The 22,216-nt window shown below is 42.7% G+C and overlaps 1 protein-coding gene across 2 annotated transcripts in view; it reads left to right on the top strand.

Moving 5' to 3' along the window:
* TRIP11 (thyroid hormone receptor interactor 11) overlaps nt 1-17,348 on the top strand; it is a 69,974-nt gene extending 52,626 nt beyond the window's left edge. For both annotated transcript variants that reach the window (XM_084792661.1, XM_084792662.1), the window contains exons 17-21: nt 7,275-7,356; nt 8,313-8,427; nt 9,206-9,322; nt 9,455-9,599; nt 13,404-17,348. In XM_084792661.1, the coding sequence (XP_084648787.1) occupies nt 7,275-7,356; nt 8,313-8,427; nt 9,206-9,322; nt 9,455-9,599; nt 13,404-13,624 (680 nt within the window). In that variant the 3' untranslated portion in view covers nt 13,625-17,348. The remainder of the gene's footprint in view (nt 1-7,274; nt 7,357-8,312; nt 8,428-9,205; nt 9,323-9,454; nt 9,600-13,403) is intronic.
* The last annotated feature ends 4,868 nt before the right edge of the window (nt 17,349-22,216 follow it).

Here is a 22,216-nt window from a genome sequence, read left to right on the forward strand (position 1 = left end):
CTCGCACCCACACACGCACCCACACACACACCCGCACACACACACACACCCGCAACCACACACACACCCGCAACCACACACACCCCCGCACCCACACACGCACCCGCACACACACCCACACACGCATACGCACCCGCACCCACACACGCATACGCACCCGCACCCACACACGCACCCGCACACACACCCGCACCTACACACACACCTGCACCCACACACGCACCCGCACCCACACACACACCCGCACCCACACCCGCACCCACACACACACCCGCACCCACACACACACCCACACACGCACCCGCACCCACACACACACCTGCACCCACACCCGCACCCGCACCCACCCACACACCCACACACGCACCCACACACGCACCCGCACCCACACCCGCACCCACACCCACACCTGCACCCACACACACACCTGCACCCACACACACACCCGCACCCACACACGCACCCGCACCTGCACACGCACCCACACACGCACCCGCACCCACACACGCACCCGCACCCACCCACGCACCCGCACCCATAACACTAGCTCCAGGGTCTGGGCGTCCTGTTCTGGCTTCCCTGGACACTTGTATTCATGTGCACTGTAATGGCTAGTTTTATGTCAACTTGACACAAGCTACAGTCATTTGGGAAAAGGGAACCTCAACTGAGAAAAAGTCCCTGACCCAGTTGGCCTGTGGGTAAGCCTATGTATAATGCATTTCCTTGATTGATGAGGGAGGGCCAAGCTGACTGGATGGTGTACCCCAGGCCTTGTGGTCCTGGATGTGATAAGAAAGCAGGCTGAGGAAGCCATGAGGAGCGAGCCAGTAAGCAGCACTCCTCCATGGCCTCTGCTTCAATTCCTGCCTTCAGATTCCTGCCTTCAGTTTCTGCCCCGGTTTTGCTCATGGATGGACTGTGCTGTGAAACTACAAGCTGAAGTAAACCCATTCGCCTCCAAGTTGTTGTGCTCATGGTGTTTTCTCATAGCAGCAGACACCCTAAGACATACACTTACCCACCCCCACAGTCACATATGTAAAATCGAATATTTAAAAGATTACAAAGATTGCCAGTGCAGATAGGATCTCACACCCAACTTACTTATTGACATTTATACAAGCAAGTGAAATTGTCTTTCAAACATTTTTTTTCTCCTATTTACTCCTTTGCCCTTGGCTCTTAAAAATGAGAAAAATGCAAAATAAGGGGGGGGGGAATCACAAAATACCAATATTAACCAAAGTGATAATTTATGATTGCTGTTGAGTGAAACAAAAATTAACAATAAACTTGTTATCTTTTAAAAAATCAGATGAAAGCCAGGCATGGTGGTGCATGCTTTTAATCTCAGCACTCAGGAGGCACAGTTGGCAGGGGTATCTCTGAGTGTGAGACTAACCTGGTGCACATAGTTAGTTCCAAGACAGCCAGGGCTATGTAGCGAGATCCTATCTCAAAGAAAAAGAAGAAGAGAAATCAGATGAAAAAACACTTTTGTTTCATATAGTGCTTTACTATTTAGAGAATGCACATTTGATTGTCTCGTTCCTTTGCAAGGAGCATACTCATTTAAAGGATTTAAACGAAGGTAATGGAGCATGGTCCATCCCTGGGGCTTCTGCTGCTCCTTCTGGTCTTCACTGTTACCTCCGGCAACTGGCTGTTGAGTAACCCTGTTCATAGGTGCTTAGTCAGAGATAACCAGGTGGATATAAGTAGTGTCACACACTTTAAGATGTTCTATGAAGATGGTATTGTACACTGTCATCAATCGCAAGTAAAATGTAAAGTTACGATGTGCTGACTTGTTGCTCATTTGATTTTGATTCTAAGACTATAGCATCATCTCTGGGTGTTTCAGAGCTCTGCAGTGAAAGACTTACTGTGTCACACAGTCTCCAGTTTAGGCTCAGTCTCAGCTGATTCATTGCTTAACTTGAAATTGCTCCCCAGCCCCAGCTTGCATTTCTAAAGAATTATTTGGGTGTGTGTGATTATTCACAGGACTATTGTATTTGGCCTAGAACCATTTCTTAATAACAATATTTTGCCTGCCCATATAAATATAGTTCTGATTTCAAATTGTGGTTTGAATTCAGTTTTTGTAGAAAAATATTCAGAATTTCTGAGGAGAGGAGAGTAAGTGTTGCTGGAGAAAAAGATGAGTCTTGAGGGACTTTGGAATGGGTGTGTGACTTCCTTTTCCTATAACCTCTCAAAATTAATCTTTTCCTTCCCGTGATTTCCTCTAAGTTCTAAGGTCTTTTTCTTTCTCCCTCATTTACTCAAATGTACATTTAAGCACTTGAGTTTGAAATCCCCTTCTGTATTCCATATTGCATTAGGTCAGGACCAATACTGCGTTTAAAACTTTGGCCTTAAGGGTGTTTTGGTTTTCTGACTTACTTGATTAAAATAGCTTTTATCAGAATCATTGCTTTATGAGTTTAATCTGAAGATGTTCATTCATCATGCAGGTCTTTTGTTTGCTTGGTACTCTTTGGGTTGAGGTCTCACTCTGTTGCCCAAGCTGGCTTCAGACTCTGAGGCTCAGCTGATCCTCCTGCCTTGGCCTCCTGAGCAGCTGGGACCAGGTGCAAACCACAATGCCCATAAGTAAATAAAACAAATAAAAAACATTCTTAGTTGTTGTTATGTGTGCATCTGATGTGTGCTAAGCAGTATATGCATGCCATGGTACAAGGAGAAGTCAGAAAACAATTTTGTGAAGTAATTTCTCTCCTCTCACCTTTATGTGAATTCCAGAGATAAAACTTAGGTTATCGGGGTTACAGAGCCGCACTTTTACCTGCTAAACCCTCTCCTGGCTCAGCAGCTCACTTTTTGTTTTTCTAGTTTGTTTAAATAAGAGAGAGAGTGTAATTTAACTTAATATATGGTTTATGTGGTAAGAACACAGTGTCCAATACAAATAAACTGTGAGCCACGTGCAGGTCCCCGCCCCCCTTCCCTTTTCTCTTTTGAGAAAGCTTAAACTGGCTTCACTATATGTAGCTCAGGGTGGCCTCAGATTAGGAATTCTGCCCCAGGCTCCCGAGTACTTGGATTGCAAGTATGTACTACCATGCCTGATGTAGTAAGTTTTTGGTTTTTTTATGCCTACATTGAAACAGTAAAAAAGGAATAAGAAATACACACACACACACACTTGATTGGTTAAGATTACTTATTGGAGCTGGAGAGATGGTTCAGCAGCTGCTCTTCCAGAGGACCTGGATTTGATTCTCAGAACCCGCATGTCAGCTCACAACTGTCTCTTAGCTCCAGGCCCAGGGGAATCTGATGTTTTCTGGCCTCCACAGGCACCATATGCATATGGTACACAGAACTACATACAGGTAAAATACTCAGATAAAATAAAGGCACAAACATTATTCTTTGTGTGTGTGTCTGTGTGTGTGTGTGCGTGTGTGTGTGTGTGTGTGTGCGTGTGTGTGTGTACACACATGGGCTTATGTGCACCATGTGTACATGTGTGTGAGGGTATGAGATCCTCTGGACCTGGAGTTCCATGTGGTTGTAAGACACCTTGTAGGCTCTGGGAACCAAACCCAGCTCCTCTGCAAGAGCAGCAAGTACAGAGCCCCATGACACTAATTTTTATAATTACTTCTAAATAACATATTCCTCAAATTATTACCATTTGAAATGTAATCAGTATAAAACACATTTTAGAAAGAGAAGGTAGCAGAGCTGGAGAGGTGGCTCATGGGTAAGAAGGCTTGCTGTGCAAACATAAAGATCTGCATTTGGATCCCAGCACCCATATGGTTGCACTTGTTCCTATAGCCCCAGCACTGTGGAGGCCAGAGGTCACAAGGCTTACTGGCTGCAGTGAGAGACTCAAGGGAACAGGGCAGAGAGTGACAGAGGAGGACACCCGATGACCTCCTCTTGCCTCTGTTGAGCACACAGCCACATGTACATAAGGTGGGGAAGTTTGGGCTGTTTCTCAGTTACTATTCTGTAGTCCTGGTGGAGGGAAAATCTTTACAGCGACTCCTGTTTCCGCTTGCTGATTTGGTGGGCTCTTTTTGTGGCCAAGGGTTCTAGAATGTAATGCTGGGGGAAGGCCCGAATAGAAGTGCATGCCCATAGTGTAAAGTACTTAAAGGGTGCAAGGGAAAATGTCCGTTACTGAGTCAGACTTGAGTAATAACCCCCGCCCCCACCTTTTATATCCAATTTTAAATTCCTTATTGGAAAGACAGGAAAGGAAAAGTGTAAGAGATTTTCCAAACACAAACTTGGTTTTTATAATACGGTTATGGCAACCATCTCTATTTTGGTAAAGCTAGCCTATTATATGAATAACATTTTGTTAGACTTTTGCAATTTAGAGAACCACAAGCCATTGCAAACGTTTAACATGGATGCTTTCGTATTTGCACTTAATGCTGTAAATCAGCATTCTAGTCATTGTATAGGACAGAATGGAGACAAAACAGAGGCCTAGCCAGGCGGTGGTCGCTCGCGCCTCTAGTGCCAGCACTCAGGAGGCAGAGGCAGGCAGATTCCTGTGAGTTCGAGGCCAGCCGGGTCTACAGTGAGTCCAGGACAGCCAAGGCTACACAGAGAAACCCTGTCTCGAACCTCCCCCTCCCCCAAAAAAACCCCAAAACAAAAAACAGAGACCTAGTGTGTCTCAGAGGAAAATCATTCAGGGAGGTAAGTTAGGTCTTCATAATGAAGACTAGATGGTAGCCAGTACCGTAGTGTTGTTTTGAAAAATAAAAATCCCAAATGCTCGGTTTTACCAATGAAGACTCAGGAGCCAGGTGCTGGGGTGAAAAGTTGCTAGCTCAGAGAGGCCCCAGAAACCTAAAGACAAATGCTTGCTAGCTCAGCTGGCAGCCCAGGAGGAAAAGCCAAAAAACTAAAAGCCAAAGAGCTTGCTAACTCAAAGCTCAAAGCCCCTTCTTATCCACACTATCTTAAATACCCTTCAACTCAAAGTCCCTCCTACTCTTTTTTATTGTCTTATATATACATTTATATTATCACACACATATAAAATAACTACACACAGCAAGAAGAACCACAAAAAAAGCAGGAATATTAATGTCCCTCTTATTCTTTAATCCCTGTCAGCTGGTTTCTTGCTCCACCTCTTGACCTAGGGTTGTACAGATAGCTCTTGGATTAAATGTGTGTGCTAGGGCTCAACCACACCAAACAAGAAATAGGTTCTTACAGTTCAGAGTCTTGGGGTTCACATTGGGCCAGATATCCTGCAACAGTGTAGCCAGTCCTGTGAAAGAGAGAAAAACATGCCGAATTCCATGGGAAAGAAAGAAAATACACCAGACATTGACGGTCTTTGATTTTTCAAAACTATACAAAAGAACAGCACCATAACCATGTAATGCTGATGCCTCTATTTTCCTGTGAAGACAGCCAGGTGGATATCAGGTTGCAAACCTGTCTCAGACCATGGACTATTGCTGTTAATTTAGAAATATGGCCTAATAAATGTTTATTATTAGGCTAATTGTTGCTGGTATTTTCTAGCCCCCTAGCAATCAGTGAGAACACAGACATTTTAAAATGAGCCTTTCCCTGGGGCAAGGCAGATATTACCTCCTAAGCCGTCCTCCATTAGCTCCCAGTCTCCATCCCAGTCCATCTGCTTCCAGTAATTTCTGTTTGGGCTGCCTCCCATCCGCAATCCCAAAGTACTTGCTGTTGTTCTTCCTCTGGGTTTCTCTTTCTTTAGGGGAACTTCAGAGTCCACGTGGCTCTATCCTATCCCATGGTGATTCTCCTCCTGGCTCTTCCTTCGTCCTGCCTCCTCTCTCCCAAGATTTTCTTTGTCTCCCAAAGCCGGGAACCTTAGCCACGCCTATTCCATTTGCCTGTCCAGAAGTGTCAGCTTTTTATTGGTCAGATAGGAATAAGTTTTTAGGCAAGGTTACATAGCATTCTTATGGCACAGAGACAGCAAGCAGTAATTAGCACCGAACCAGAACACCTCCAGCAATGGACAGGGATCAGGGTCCTAAATTTTATACTCAAAACCGTAAAATGTGAGTCTTCACACTGCTGGGCAAAACCAACAAAAAATACATTAGACTTCATCAAAAGTTTAAACTATAATGCTTCAAGAGATAGTGGGTAAGAGAAACGATGCACAGAATGGGGAAAGTGCCTGGTAAGGGGACTTGGCCAGCTGTCCCCAGTCAGGGCAGGAGTGGGTGTGGCATCCCTTCTCGGAAGAGGAGGACCCTTATATGTAGTCTCTACTCTTCCCTTCTCCCTAAAGTCACTAAGCCCCTCTTTCAGCTCAGGCTATCTACTTCTAAGTAAAGGTGTGAATGGGGGGGGCGGGCTGAGAGGTTCCTTAGCCTAGAAGCCTTGATCCTTTGGCAGGATTAGCTTGTGAACAGGGTGTCTCCTGATTTAATTTAAACTTTGCCTATAAAAATTGCCTGGATTCCGACCGTTTTACAGGTTTTGCTTTTGGGGGTGGTGGCTTGATTTTTGTTTTGTTTTGTTTTTTGTTTTTGTTTGGAGACAGGGTTTCTGTGTATAGCCTTGGCTGTCCTGGACTTACTCTGTAGACCAGGCTGGCTTCAAACTCATAGAACTCCACCTGCCTCTGCCTCCCAGAATGCTACGGTTACAGGTGTGTGCCACCCCACTTGGCTGGTTTTGCTTATTTTTAAAGTACGAATTTAGAAATGATCTAAGCATCCTTTTAAGTGAGCCAGCAGCATTGTAACATGATTAGCATGTTGTGCTAATCAAGCCCTTAGTTGTGCTCTGCCATTTCCTTTGGGCAGAGCCCTTTGCCCTGTCAGCCACGCTGTGCCGTGGGTTAGTTTTTTAGATACTCCTTTGGCTCAGCCCAGCCAGGGAAGGAGAGCAAGCAGAATCTAAAGCTGTCCTTTCCATTTCCTCCAGTAAGTAGGAGTTGATCTGGAAAGACATCGTGCAAGGAAGCAGTGGTGACAGTTTGCTTTTTACCTGTGGGTTTTTAAGAGGAGGGAAACCTGTTGTGATTTTCACACTTCTGTTAAGGAACTAATCATTTTATTGGTGGCCAACCATGAGGAATATTGCATCCCCTGCCTTCTAGGTAATTTCTATAACAGTGGTTCAAGTTCCCTGAGCCAAAGAAAAGATGACAGCAAATGTCCATTCTCCTATAGAGTAGGTCACATGGTCATATTTCTGAGTAAGTCTCACTGTGTGTCTGTCCAGGCTGGTCTGTTAATGCTGTCTTTATTCACTTTTTCTTAAAACAGATGAGCTCCACAAGGAGATGCTGGATGACGCACAGAAGAAATTGATGAACTTAGTGAACAGCACGGAAGGAAAGGTGGACAAGTAAGCACTGCCTTGTCTGCTTTGCAGGAATTGCTTTCATAGAACAACCCAGCTACAGTAGATGTTTACATGCGACTACATCTTAAGATGCCTTTTGCTTTTCTAATATAATGAGGTATAGATAGTTTTCATGACAGTCAATAGAATAACTTATCTTTTTATTTTTAAAGTCTGCTTTCCCAGCTCATTTCTTTTCTCAAAACCATATGTAAGAGTTAAAAAAAATCACTCCTATATGAAATACTTAGAAATAAAAGGCTTATTTTTTAATATTTTCCCTTCTCCATTACCTTTACGTGACCATATCTAACATGTTTAAATGAAATCTAGTTGTTTATGCCATAATAGCTGACTTAATATTTTAAAATTTAAGATATTATTTAAATTTTTTAGTAAATATGATTGAAGATGTATAACATCTATCTCCATTTTCATGTCTCTCAGGTGAGAATCACCTTGTAGGTGCTGAGAATTACTTGAGACACCTCCTCAGTTGGCTATGGGTCCAACGAAATGGGTGGCTAATAAGTGATTTTTTTAAAAAGATTTATTTATTATATATACAGCATTTTGTCTGCATGTATACCTACACGCCAGAAGAGGGCATCAGATCTCATTATAGATGGCTGTGAGCCACCATGTGGTTGCTGGAAATTGATCTCAGGACCTTTGGAATAACAGCCAGTGCTCTTAAGCTCTGAGCCATCTCTCCAGCCCTAAAATGATTTTTTTTAAAGTATGCATTTTGGGTTATCTGAAATATTCCTAATGAGGCTTATTTAAAAGGCCAGTTTAGAGTAGCTTATTATTCAGTCTTTATAATTAAGCATCTCTTTTTTTTTTTTTTTATAATTAAGCATCTCATTGCTTAAGTATAAGAAAATGTTTTTAGATATGCTTGTGGTAGATTGGCCATGTTAGGTTGCTCTAAACTGTTTCTGCCTTGATTTTCCTAGAGTCCTTATGAGAAACCTCTTCATTGGTCATTTCCACACACCTAAAAATCAGCGTCATGAGGTGCTTCGACTGATGGGGAGCATCCTGGGTGTTAAAAGGGAGGAAATGGAGCAGGTAACTAGACAGTAAAACTACTCGAAATCCCCTTTCCTCTCTTCTCCCCAACCTCTTTCCTCGTAGTTCTCTCGTTCTGTGCTACCCTCTCCACCTTCCTCTTTCCTCTTTTTCCTCTGTCTTTCACTGGGGATGGACATGCCCAGCATGCCTCTCGTGGGTTCAGTAAGCACTCCATCACTGAGCTACAGTCTGCTTCTCATTCTAGATTTTTTGTTTGTTTGTTTTTTGGTTTTTGAGACAGGGTTTCTTTCTCTGTGTAGCCTTGGCTGTCCTAGACTCGTTTTGTAAACCAGACTGGCCTTGAACTCACAGCGATCCGCCTGCCTCTGCCTCCTGAGTGCTGGAATTAAAGGCATGCGCCACCACAGTCCGGCTCATTCTAGATATGTTTATAATTACATTTATAATATAGAACATCGTGGAAAATAGTTCTTTTTTACTATATATGTAACTTGGATTTAATACAGTTTTCTTAATCAAAGTGGTATTTTTGTTCAGTTACTATGGTGTTAGTTTAAATATTTTGCTACTTATTAACCAGCTGTCTTATCGGGCGGCTAACATTTTTTGAGACATCACCATGCCAGAACATTTATTTCAGATTGTGCTTGAGGTGACATTTTTCTCTGTACCCTCTGTCAGTAATAGGAAACATTGACTAGAATTTGATTTACAAAGCATGATTTACTCTTCCTGAAGTCACGTGGTCCTTATTTGTCATGTCTTGTATTGATTTTTGTTGTTGTTATTGTTCTGTTTTAAAATGTTCTTACAGCTGTTTGCTGAAGATCAAGGAGGTGTTACTCGGTGGATGACCGGATGGCTTGGAGGAGGATCAAAAAGTGTGCCCAATACACCTTTGAGGCCAAATCAGCAATCTGTGTTTAATAGTGTAAGCCCAGTTTTATTCTTGCTGAGCATGAATGATGAAGTTTTTGCATATCACAATCATTTGCATAGTATCACATTTCTTTTGCATCATTTAATACAACCCTAGTAATATAACCAAAATACTTTCTCTTAGTCCTTTTCAGAACTCTTTGTTAAATTTCTGGAAACAGAATCTCATCCATCAGCCCCGCCCCCAAAGCTGTCAGTTCATGACCTGAAGCCTCTAGATTCTCCAGGAAGAAGGAAAGCTGACACAGGCACACCGGAGAGCTTCCGAGGTAAGACTGGCACGTGCTTTCCCTCAGGGGTAAATCAGATGCCTAATTTACGACTTAGCATGATAGTGGCATTTAGTTTTCAGTGTTTTTGACAAGTGTCAGTCTGCTTCCATAATTCTAAAGTCAACAAATTTAGGCCTGACATGTTGTAGTTGCTTGTTATATATTTGTTTTAATTAATGTAAATAGTATGAAATGTTTCCATTTTATGTCAGAATAATTCCCAGCACCTTCCTCAGAAACCTTCTAATTTGTCATTTCCACACCCCCCCAAATCATACATATATTGTAGAATACTTATAGACACTAGTATATTTAGAGGTACTGTAGCATGTTTGTAATTATCAGTGTAAGTCACCTTGAGTTACTCTACTGCAAATGGTGCTGAGCTTATACATCTTTGCATTGTCCCCTGTTTTCATTTCTCTCTGATGGTATTCTTACTAATCAAAGTTAGAAACATAATTTATAGTTTGAAAATGATTTTCATCTTTTTTATATTTAATAGCCAAACTTTACTACACAAATAGTATACATAATGTTGGTTTAGTTAACTGACCTAAACATCCAAGAATGTGCAAAGCACCCTTGTGTGTGGAACAATCTGTCTGGAAGGAAATAATTGGTGATTACCACTGAGTTGTAAGAGTCTTAGTTACTTTATATTGAAGATACTGGCATATAGTAAAATTTGCTAGTCAAAATCAAACTGTCCACTAGACTATAAACCAATTCTCTTTCCCTGTAATTTACATATTTTAATTTAGACTCACATGTTTTAGTATAGACTCAAGGACAATATCATATGCTTCCTAGTTCAAGTCACATTACCATAGTTAAATTGGATAAAATATTAAAGAATTTCTGTTCTAAAATTTTAAAACTTTCTTAGTTATTTAGACAAATATTTCTATATTTATGAACTTTTATACAAAGTTGAAATAATAAAGCTTGTCTGTCATTAAGATAAAACTTTGGCTGCTAAATTCAGTGAAAAGTTGTCACTCTAGGATTGTAGACTATACTGAGGACATTTTTCTTTTTCATGTTATGCTAGGTTGTAGTTACCTAAAAGAGATTCTCCCATTCTTTATTGCAAGATCTCCACATTTCTCTGCCTTTCCTATCCTCCTCCTTCCATCCCTCCCTTACCCCCTTCTTCCTTTCTCTCTTTCTCACCACCTTCCCTTCCTCCATTGACTGAACTCAGCTTAGTGTGTGTATCAGTCAGACTGACGTGTGGCAGGGTTCACATGGAAGACACAAGCTGAGTGTCTACACTGTGTTCACCAGTATGTAGAGATTAGTGTCCACCTGTGTTCACAGCGTGTGTAGGTATGTAGTGTTCCCCTGTGTTCACAGCATGTAGAGCTTAGTAGGCAGCACAGGAGCTTTTACAGTTTAGGAAGTTGTTGGTCACAGGAGTCCAGAGTGGGAATCCAGAAGTTCTTGGTAACAGCTGCATATAGTGAGTTTGTCTGTCTTTGTCTTAGGAGGCTGCTTTTTAAGTTTCCCACTGCTTAAGAAGGGACTTCCAAGGGTTTGCTTGCCTCTCAACTATGACACTATTAGTGTTCTTGGGTAATAAGGCAGAATTTTAGCCACCAAGACCAGTCATAAATCAAATATCTATCCTAATGGAAATGAATTGTAACTGCCCAAGCCAATAAAGAAATAATACCACTGAAAATGTCTCCAGCCTTTGAATGCCTAAAAGATGATTGAGTCATGTAAGCATATATTATTTGTTTTTCTGGTAAATTAATTTTAATGACTATTGCATCACTATAATAATATGACATACCAGCATTTTTCATAGCTGTTATGATCACTGGGAAATTTTAAGTTCTCAAGCCCCTCATCTTTCAGGTAGGTATGAAAAATTTATAGCTTGCAGCATATCATCGTTTCAAAGCTATTATACTAAGGGTAGCTTTCAGTTATATAACTAATATTTGAAGATAAAATACTTTAATCAATATTGTGCATGCAAATAATCTGTCCCCTTTTCTTTCTTCCGTTCTTTTTTTTTTTTTAATTAAATTTACTTACTTATTCACTTTACATCCCGACTGCAGCCCCCTCCCTCTTCTCCTTCTGGTCCCTGGGCCCCCTCTTTTCTTCTCAGAAAAGGAGAGAGTGCCCCCCCCATATCAACCCCCCCCCCCCAGCACTTCAGGTCTCCTCAGGACTGAGTGCATCCTCCTCCATTGAGGCCAGGTTAGGGAGAAGTGATCCAATAGCAGGCTACAGAGTCCATGTCAGAGATCGTCTCATTCTGCTTGCTAGGGAACCCCATGAAGACCAGGCTGCCCATCAGTTACGTATGTGTAGGGGGCCTAGGTCCAGACCATGCACGCTCTTCGGTTGGTGTTTCAGTCTCTTGTAAGCCCCCATGGGCCTCTGGGAATGGGGGCTGTGGACCAGGAATCCTGTCCCCTTTTCTACCATTCTTTTTTGTTTCTTCTCTTTTGTGTTTGGGTCTCTGTGATCACCATGACCAACAGAGTAAAGACCAGTGTGAGGCAAGACGGCAGTTCAGTTCAACAGGACTAGGTAGCAGGTGTTGGTTTAATCTTCAGGAGTCTGACCTTGAGTAGTTTATGTTAGGCATATTTAAGCACAACAATTTGGTGAAAGTTTATCTGGTGAGTCCTTTGTGCACAATAAAGCTTACGACATGACTACATCAGAACTATTTGTTAAGTACATATGACATTTTCCACATGGGTTCTATAGATTGACTACATTTGACACCTTTTATAAAGATAGGTTTTATAGGTTGACACACTCACTCTGAGGATCTGGGGGAATATCTAAGTGTGGTCTTGGCTACACAATACAAAGGTCACCAGGATATTAGCCACACCCACTCCCAGTCTTGTAGGCAGAAAGCAGGTTTTGCATCCTTCCTCTGAAGGGATGGTGTAGCATTCCTGGTTCTCCGTGCTTATCTGTGAGTTTAAGGACCTCCATGCTTTCCATACTTTTGCTCATCTGCTTTTCATAGAAAGATCCTGCTTATAGGATCCAGAACTCAGCAGCATACAGATTTAATTTGTCGATAGCCAAATATGGAAACCTAAAGCACACGTGATATTGCTTTTTATCAGAAGATGCTTTGAATGACTAGGAATGAACTGTCATGAGTTTTTCATAATACACATTAGTATTCTTACAGTGTCGTTTATTGTGTGTGTAAACATATCTCTGTGTGTGTGTGTGTGTGTGTGTGTGTGTGTGTGTGTGTGCGTGTGTGCGCGCGCGCGCTCCATGCATACTTTAGGAAGTCAGAGAAGAACTTTTGTGGGTTTGCTTCTCTCGTACAACATGGGTTCTGGGGCTGAACTCAGTTCATCAGAGTTGGATGGAGGCTCAGCAGTAGGGGCTGTTGCCTGCTGAGCCATCTTGTTGGCCTACAGATTAGTATTTTGTGCTTAGGATTTTGAGGGTCTGTTTGTGTTTTTGTTTTGAGTACAGGATAGTCCAAAACCTGTGCCTAATAGTATTGTTATGATCAGCAGGTTGAAATGTAAAATTTGATAGTAGTGATAAACTGGTTACTTAGATGTCTATTAGAACTGAGTATGGTGGCATAATTTCAGCTGTCAAAGTAGAGACAGGAGGATCATCCTCAGCTATTGGGGATTCAAGATCAGCCTGAACTAGAGACCCTATCTCAACAACTGTGTTGATGAGTTTGAGAAAACTATTGGAATAGGTTTCTTCATATTCTTGTGTTGAGGTTATTTCATTAAAGCTCTTTGTGAAGGATAGAAACGAAATCTGTATCCTGTCTTTTAGATATAGCAGAATCCAGGACAGGAAGAAGGACAGATCTGAATCCGTTCTTGGCTCCACGCTCAGCGGCTGTGCCCCTTATTAACCCAGCTGGACATGGACCTGGTGGGCCTGGGCATCTTCTTTTGAAGCCCATCTCAGATGTTCTACCGACATTTACACCTTTGCCAGTGTCACCGGACAACAGTGCTGGTGTTGTACTCAAAGACCTTCTAAAGCAATAGGTGGTTTTGAGCCAGAGACTATATAGCACTTTAAGGAAACCATGAACACTGTATGTGTGAACTTTACCACAAAGTGGCCTTCTGGAAAGAGTCATGTATTTGTTTGTAGTTCTAATTTCTCTGTTACTAAAAGTTTTTTTTTTTTTTTCGTTTTTTCGTTTTCTTTTTTTTTCTTTTTTCTTTTGGGGGGCGGGTTTCGAGACAGGGTTTCTCTGTGTAGCCTTGGCTGTCCTGGACTCACTTTGTAGACCAGGCTGGCCTCGAACTCACAGTGATCCACCTGCCTCTGCCTCCCGAGTGCTGGGATTAAAGGTGTGTGCTACCACGCCCAGCCAATAGAAATATTCTTAATGCTTTTAGAAACTGCAGGTGTCAGAAAAGCAAGTATCTGCTATATAATGTCTTTTTTTTTTCACTTTATGATTGTACTAAGTTAAAACTAGGAGCATTTGGTTTACTTTTTAATTTATAAAACTCTAAAGAGGAGAGGCAAGAACAGTAGTAACTGTGTGTCTGCTTTTATCCTCCTAGATTTTCAAGCTCATGTAATATAGGGGCAGGGGGTTCATCTTTTAAAGATAAGGAATTGATTCCCCCTCCCTCTCCAAAGATGCCTAATAAAGGCTTCTCTGCATAGAGCAGAAAATGCCCTGCGCTATGCACTGCTCACCTGGAGAGGACCTTGTGTAGGGAGAGAAGAGAGAGCAGAGCTGTTCTGGGAGAGCTCGGGTATCCTGAAGCAAAGTAGGTTAGGGCGCTGTGCAGTTTCATCTGCCGTCGTTCTCAAGATCCAACTCGTGGAGCGGCCTTTTTGTAGCCTTGCTGCCTTGCTTAGTCCCTGACAGCCACTGTCACCCTCTGTAATTTTGTTATTCTGTAAATGCTGTTTAAATGAAATCACATGTTATGTAACCTCTTAAAATGGGCGTTTTCACTTAGCATAATTCCCCTGGGATTCATCCAAGTTGTTTCATGGGTCAGTAGTTTGTTTCTTTTTATTGTGGAGTACATGCTGTGAGTAACTAAATGCTATCATTTGCTTTCAAGAGCTGAACTGTCTTTTAAAGTATTACCTAAAACTACAGGTTTTCAGCTGGGCCTGTGGCTCAGGATTAGTCTCAGTACTTGGGAGGCATAGCAAGAGGATTTCTTAGGACTTTGAGGCCAGCCTGGTCTACTCAGTGAGTTTCAGACTAGCCAGAGCAACAAACATAGTGAGCCCTTTCCTCAAAACACCACAGACACCACAATCAAAAACTGCAGTTTCCTTTCACAAATGCACAAATACAAGGAACTCTCCTGTAAGGTTACACTGTATAGCTGGGTCCACATAAATCTTAGACCACTGTTAGCAATATCCTGGGACCTGTCACCTCCTGCCTCTGTGAGCCTCGCCTGTGTGGGCTGCAGCACTCCATGCATATGCATCATGGTGGGCTCTTCACTGCACCTGCACCTACACCAGGTGTTTGCAACTTAAAGCAAGTATTTCTGTACTTTTCTACAGAGCCGTTACCTGACTCACAACTTTTGTTGTATCAGGATGTTCATATTTGTGTTGGTTGATGATGTACATTTAAAAGTCATTTCTTGCATATTTTGTAAATCCAGATTAGCCTTTAAAAGAGAAAAAAAGCCTGAATAGCAGGGAAGAGTGGAAATGAGACTAAGTCAAAAGTGTCATCAGTCCTGGCACCTGTCAGAGATAAGTTGGACTGTTTGTAAATTCATCTATGATAAACTGTATATTTCTAATGTGTTTGGAAGGCTGGAGGTTTTAATCATGTGCTTTAATGGTTACTTTGATGTACTTTGATTCTGAAGAATCAAGTAACTGAGATAATGCTGCTTCCTGATGTCACCTGAGTCCTTAACTAACTCACTACCCTAACTTCTCTGCCACATTAACATTGCTAATAGAAATGTTAAGCTGTCCCTGCCACTTTTGCCAGTGGTCACAGAGTCCCCTCAACTTACAGTGGGCTCACAGCCCAAAAATACATCATAATAAGGTAACATCTTTAATTGAGCATTCATTTGCTGTACCCAGTTGTCAGTGGGCGAGGCTTAGCATGGCTGCTTGCCCTCGGGATGACTGAGCAGCTCCCACTGCTGCCTGCCCAGCATTGAGAAGAGAGAAATTCTAAATCTGAGGTTCGGTTTCTGCTCAGTGTGTACCATTTTGGCAAACCTCAAAATTGACACAGAGTTAAGCCACTGTAAGTTGAAGATCTGCTGGCACAGGTTTTTATATGCTTCTTAAGTTATCCTCCCCATTAACCTGCATCATCTACTGCTTGCTAGAGAATTCTAAGTTCTGCATAAAGCAGCCAAAAGACTACGTTTTACACTAAGAAGAAAATAGAAGATATAAATGTTTTCTTTTAAAGAAGAGGTACATGGTGGGTATTTAAGCAATATACTTTATATTTAAATGACTTTTATGACATTTGAAGTTCCTTGACCAAAACAACCTGCCCTCACCCACCATTTCATGTAACCTAAGTTTGGAAGCTGTTGTGATGGGGGGCATATTACACCCAGGTATTACATGGCTGCTATTGAAGTGTATGACCTTGTCTGAAAGCTGCAGTACGCGATGTCTCCGTTGTATGCATTCGAAGTGTGCATTGATCTAGACCAGACGTACCTCATCAGTTTTTCTAAAACTAAGTTGTACAGAGATGAGCTATCTAACTGCTCAAGGAAAGTCCGTAGCAGAGAGCGAGAAGCATGCACACTTGTGTTTCCAATGGGCCACTACTAGTGGCATGCTGGCTGCAGCGTGGTAAGTGCGGTAAGTCTGCTAGTGATGGCTGCGAGCACTTCGTGGAATTTGGTTGAATTTTGTATCAGAAGCCACAGACTTACTGCGGTGGTGTAACTGCTCTAAGTTTGCTGTTGATTTCTTCCTGCACTTAGTGGAATTTGTGGTTGAGTATTGCATGGATACCACAGTTCTTCACAACATTCCTAATGGTTTTCAAGTACCACGAAATGCACTATCAAGGATTCACCCTGCTGTTGGTGTTGAGTGAATGGAATCACCAGCCTGTGCTTCCGAGAGCTTTACTTCCAGACATTCTTGTTGGTTTCTTAGCAGAGGGGAAGACCAAAGCACATAGGCAAAGCGGTGGCACGTAGCTAGCCAGCTAAACATCAGATGTCACCCAAGAAAGGCCTTTAGTCCTTTAACCCTCCAAAGGATGCAAGAGCATTGAAGCACTTACCCAGTCAGCCTGGGGAGGAGGGCTGGCACAGGTGAAGAGATGAAACCCTTAGCGAGTGCTGCATTTGAACTGGAGTTTTTTAAATTAAAGAAATTTTTATATATCATGGCATTCAAAGCATCTATCCACAAAAGTTTCTCTTTTGTAAATATCAGTTAAGTTAGGTAATATTTATTTTATATATTCCTCTGGGGAAAAGATGATCATTGTAATGTTGACATTTGTGATGATTTGCCAGTCTTTATATCTTAACTTATTATTATTTAGTTCCTTAAGACTGATACATTGTTTTGGTTTATAGGAAAATAACTAAATGTGAGAAATTTCCAACTGTACCATAAGATTTGGTTATGTTTTATATAGAGCTGAAGCCGATGCACTCTTGAATTTTTCAGGAGCATTGCAAGGCAAAAAACAAAAACAAAAAACCTCCAAATAAAAATGATATAAGTTGGCTGTGTCTCCATCCACAATAAAAAACACTTGGGAAACAGCTTTTGTTGTCTCTTTAGGGGGAGAAATGACTTGCATGGATTGTTTGTCGCAGCCTCTGATGACTCGGGTCTTCACTGGCTCTGCATGTCTGCCGCCTTGGATGTTAAGCATGGACTACTTAGGACTCTCAGGATTGTGTGTGAAAGGATCTGAGAGTTTAGTTGGACTTTTCCTCTCTTCCCTGCAGAGGACAGAGTGTGCATCACTGGCTGGCAAATAGAGGTACTGTGTGTAGGCATCTCTGCTGACATTAGGGTGGAGAGAGAATCATTTAAAACAGAGAGTGTCCTGTGTGTGAATATTGTGGGGAGGTCAGGGAGCCCACGAAAAAGATGTGCAGGTGGGATGGCTGTCCTCAGATGGGAAAGGCTCCCTCACCCAGACAGGAGTGAGAGAGAGAGAGAGCGGGGTACGAACAGCAGGTGGAGGTGCACTGTGATGTGGAAGTCTGCTGAGGAGGGAGTATGGTCTTTTCTGAGGCTTGAGCCAAGCGGGTGAGACAGAACATGTACAGGTAAGTGGAGGTTACACATGCTAGGTACAGGTTAGAGTCACACATGCCAGGTGCTAGAAGGCCCCGCTGGGCTGCAGATGGGAGGAGCAGGCTGGTAAGTGCCGCCAGGCAGTGCTTGTAGCCCTGACCAGTTCCAGTGAATACAGAATGTGGCAACTGAACCTTGTCCTCCTGTCTTTGACTTGGGTCATGTGAACAGAGATGTAATTGAGGGTTTTATAACACATTGTCAAAACTTCACAATCATGTAAATTAATAATCTTTTATAGTTGCAACAATATTTATGTTGGAGATAAGGAGCAACTTTAAAATGTTACTTAGATCTCTTAAGGCAAACATTTGAACCCTGAGTTTTCTGCCTTGGCTCCTAACATGGAGTCTTTATTGACCCATGCTGGGGTTAAGATGTTAGTAATTTGCCCTGTAACGATGCCCTAACTGAGAATTTTCAGCTGTCTTTTTACACATTCTTTTTTCACTCCAACAACCTTTAACTTCAGTTCACTATTTCTGGCCCTCGGTTAAATCTTGGTGATTTGAAATATTTGGCTGAATCTCATACAGAGTTTGTTAAATTTATTTTATAGATAGCCCAGAAATTCCTTAAAAATCAAGATACATTTTGTTGTTGTTGTCACTTTGAAGTAAATGTTGAAGATGTGTGAGTTCTCTCACAGTGCAAGGTCAGTCTCCCTCCTTGAGCCACAGTGACCTGGTGTGTGTCCTTAACTGTGTGCACTTCCAGGGGGCACGGGTTCCCGACAGCTGGCAAAGGGAGACACCATTTCTTTTAAGAGCAAGAAACAAAGCAGTACACACTTGCCTTGCAACTTAGTAGGTAATAACCATGATGTCATCTGTCACCCCCTTAACCAATCCATTTAAAGTGACTCCTCAAATAAAAGAGACCATCAGGGTAGAACTATGATTTGTTTTTATTATAGTTCAGCTTGTTTTGTATGTGTGTGTGTGGGTGCACATGTGTGCACATCAAGATAGCATCCGGGAGTTGCTTCTCTTTGTTCCATCATGTGGCTTCCAAGGATCAGACTGAAGTTGTCAGGCTTTGCAGCAAGCACCTCTCCTGAGCCATCCTTCTGGTTTGCAAAATAGAAAGGGACAAGTTAAAAAACTTTTTTTTGTTATTTTTTAAAACATACATGGGGTGTGTAGTTTATTTTTAATTAAAATAATTATTATGAAGTTTTTTCCCCCTCCTTACAGCATTTCCACACCACATAAACTAACTTGGACATGTTTGTTCAACTGTTTCTGCTTGGAGAGGTGCTTAGTAGTTGGTTGCACCTGTGTTGAAAAGTCGGCTCTTCACAGCACTGATTCTTAAAATGAAAGCCCCCCCTCCTAACAGTTTGTCTGGCTTCTATTCTTGCTTTTGTTATTTAATCATTTTTTAAAATGTTGCTTTTGAAGACTGTGTGTGTGTGTGTGTGTGTGTGTGTGTGTGTGTGTGTGTGTGTGTGTGTGTGTGTGTAAGTGCTGCAGAGGCCTGAAGAGGGCATTGGATCCCTTGGTGCTAGAGTGACAGGTGGTTGTAAGCCACCCGATGTGAGTGCTGGAAACTGAGGTTGAGTCCCTGGAAGCATACTCAGCACTTCTAACCACGGAGGGTTAGCTGTGTTGTTTTCCGAGTTGGATCTTGCCGGATCCTCTTGTCCACGCCTCCACAGTGCTCGGGTTACAGGCATGGGTCACAACACCCAGTTTCTTTCCTACTTTGGACATCAGATTTACTTGCTGAGATTTGCCCTTCAGTGTTCAGGACATGGCTGTTGGGGGCATCTGGATGGCCATTATGAAGAGATCCACCTGCCCTCCTTGAAGAAAGCAAACTAGTGTCAAAAAACAAAACAAAACCAACAACCACTTGAGGGCTTTGGGAGATGACAGTAGGCAAGTTGACAACGTCAATCAGGATTAACCAGTTTTTGAAAGGCATCTAGAGCTCTGTGTAAGAACTATTGGAATCTGGGACCTTCCTGCTAGAACTCCTTTTACCCCAAACCTCTGAGCAGAAGGAGGGTGGCTCTAGGCTGGGAAGGAGCACGAGAAAGGAGCTAGGCCAGCAGGAATCCACTGTGCAGCCCTGCAGGGCAGAGTTGAAGCTGGTCCAGGGTGATGGCTGGGAGGGAGGCCTAAGCCAACATGGTGTGGACCTGCGTGGGCTGTTTGCTTGCACACACAGCCCTCTACTATATGTGAAAGCCTCCGGGCTCTGGAGGTCGAGTAAGAACAAGCATGGCTGGCTACTGATCTCTGCAGGATTGGACTGACCCTGGGAAGTCAGACTAGAAATTCGAACAAGAGTGTAAAAGGGATCAGAAGAGGCTGTGCTTCCTGTAGTGAGACAAACTTGACCGAAACTGTTAAGTTATCAACCAGAAATAATGAGAAACGTAAGGAAGAAAATATGGCCCACATTCAGCAAAAGGTCAGGAAAAAAAAAACCTGTGGGCTGAGATGTTGGATTTGGCCCATGAAAACTGTAAATATGATTGCAAGTCCAGGAGAATTAAAAAAAAAAAATGCAGAGAACAGTGATGGGGCTTTGCTCATGGGCCTCATCACGTTGGAGCAGTGCTGTGTTAGAAAAAGCTTGAAACAAGGAAAGCTTTGAACACAAGCACGAAGTGAATAACAGCAAGTTCTTTGCCCGTAGCCAGCTTCACCAACACCAAGCCAAGCCCACCAGCTCTTGTTCATCTTAGATCCCATCTATTTTTTTTTTTAAAGCTTTTTTGCTGCAGTTTATCTTAAAACTACATCAAATAAGGCCGCAATCTTGTAGTTACAGGATGACACAGACATCAGTGAATGCTGCTTCTGGTTCTGACCTCTCCAGGAATGACTGAAATTCCAAATCGATCGCATCTGGATTTGCAGAGATGCTTAGACAGACCCAGGCCAGGGAAGGCATGAGGCTTCCTGTGGGACCATCTGTGAGTGCGACTTGGGGCTGAAGTCTCCATACTTGGCATCTTCTTTGCTTTGACATCAGCTTCTAAAGCCAAGCAGTATCCAGTGTGTGTGTGCCTCTCCCAACAAAGTGGGATGGAGACTAGGAGCACACAGATGTCTAAGTCTAGAAATGAGGAGACACAGCCACTTCTATATATAACACTGTTGGGTGCTGTAGCAGTGACTCTCAGCTTCTGGAACCCCAGAGTTGCAGTCATGGTCCCAGATTCTCAACCTTTATCACCTGGGTTGAGCCCAGGTGGCTTTTTCCTAGAATGTCACAATCTAACCCTATTTTCGTAACTGTTGTCCCAAGTCTATTGTCCTAGGCTCAGAAAAGTGGCTCAGGCATCAGCATCATCCTGTGACCCCGGAAGACTTATCCCAGCAAAGCTTGCTGGGCTGGAGAGATGGCTCAGAGGGTAAGAGCACTGACTACTCTTCCAAAGGTCATGAGTTCAATTCCCAGCAACCACATGTTGGCTCACAACCATCTATAATGAAATCTGTATACATAATAAATGAATAAATCTTTTAAAAAAATAAAGCTTAAAAAAAAAAAGACTACTGCCTCAAAACAGTCTAACTCGAAATTAAATGTTGGGCCTCCTTTTGTGGTCATAATTTTTCAGATAAAGGGTGCTTGTTGCCAAGCCTGGTGCCTGGGATGGGTCTCTGAAACCCACATAGTGGGAAGAGAGAACTGTCTCCCACAATTGTCTTCTGACTTCCACATGTGTACCTCTCACACCCACGTGTGTGCACTTGCACACATAAACTTAAAGGGAAAACAAAAATTTTAATTGAAAAATTCTTCACAAACAAAAAACAAAAAAAGGCAGAACTTCCGCAAACCTTTACTCATGACTAAACATTAGATTCCGTTTATTCCCACTATTTTTTAGTATGCTGTCTAAGCCACTCCTTTCTTCCCCAACACTCAGTGGGCATTTATGTTTTCTGACACGAGAAAGGTCCTTTTCACACCATGCAAGTTCAGGCGCTTTGTTTGTGTGGCTGCCCCTTGCCTCCACTCTTAGTTCTGGTCACGTCTGTGTCCCCTCCTCGCTCTCCCAGGGTCCCACAGACATTCCTTCTCAGATTCCCTGGCCAACTGACTCTCACTTCAATCCCAGTTCCTGTGGGTGGTCCGGCTCCTGGGTTCTGTGGCATGGTGTCCTGTGCTCCCTCTAGCCTTCAGGCAGTGGCTGTCTGGGTTCTTCAGCATTCCATTTGGAGTTCTAGCTCTTTCCACACTTGTAACTAGCTGCCTGCAGCAAATCCTCCAGTGCTGGCAGGTTTTTCCTGGATAGTTCAGATGGTTGCAGGCTCACCCTCGGCTCATTCTAACTTTGTTTTTAGGGCACTGATTCTTTC

The sequence above is a fragment of the Acomys minous genome, assembly GCF_964271855.1.
Source record: "Acomys minous genome assembly, chromosome: 8".
Taxonomy (NCBI): domain Eukaryota; kingdom Metazoa; phylum Chordata; class Mammalia; order Rodentia; family Muridae; genus Acomys; species Acomys minous.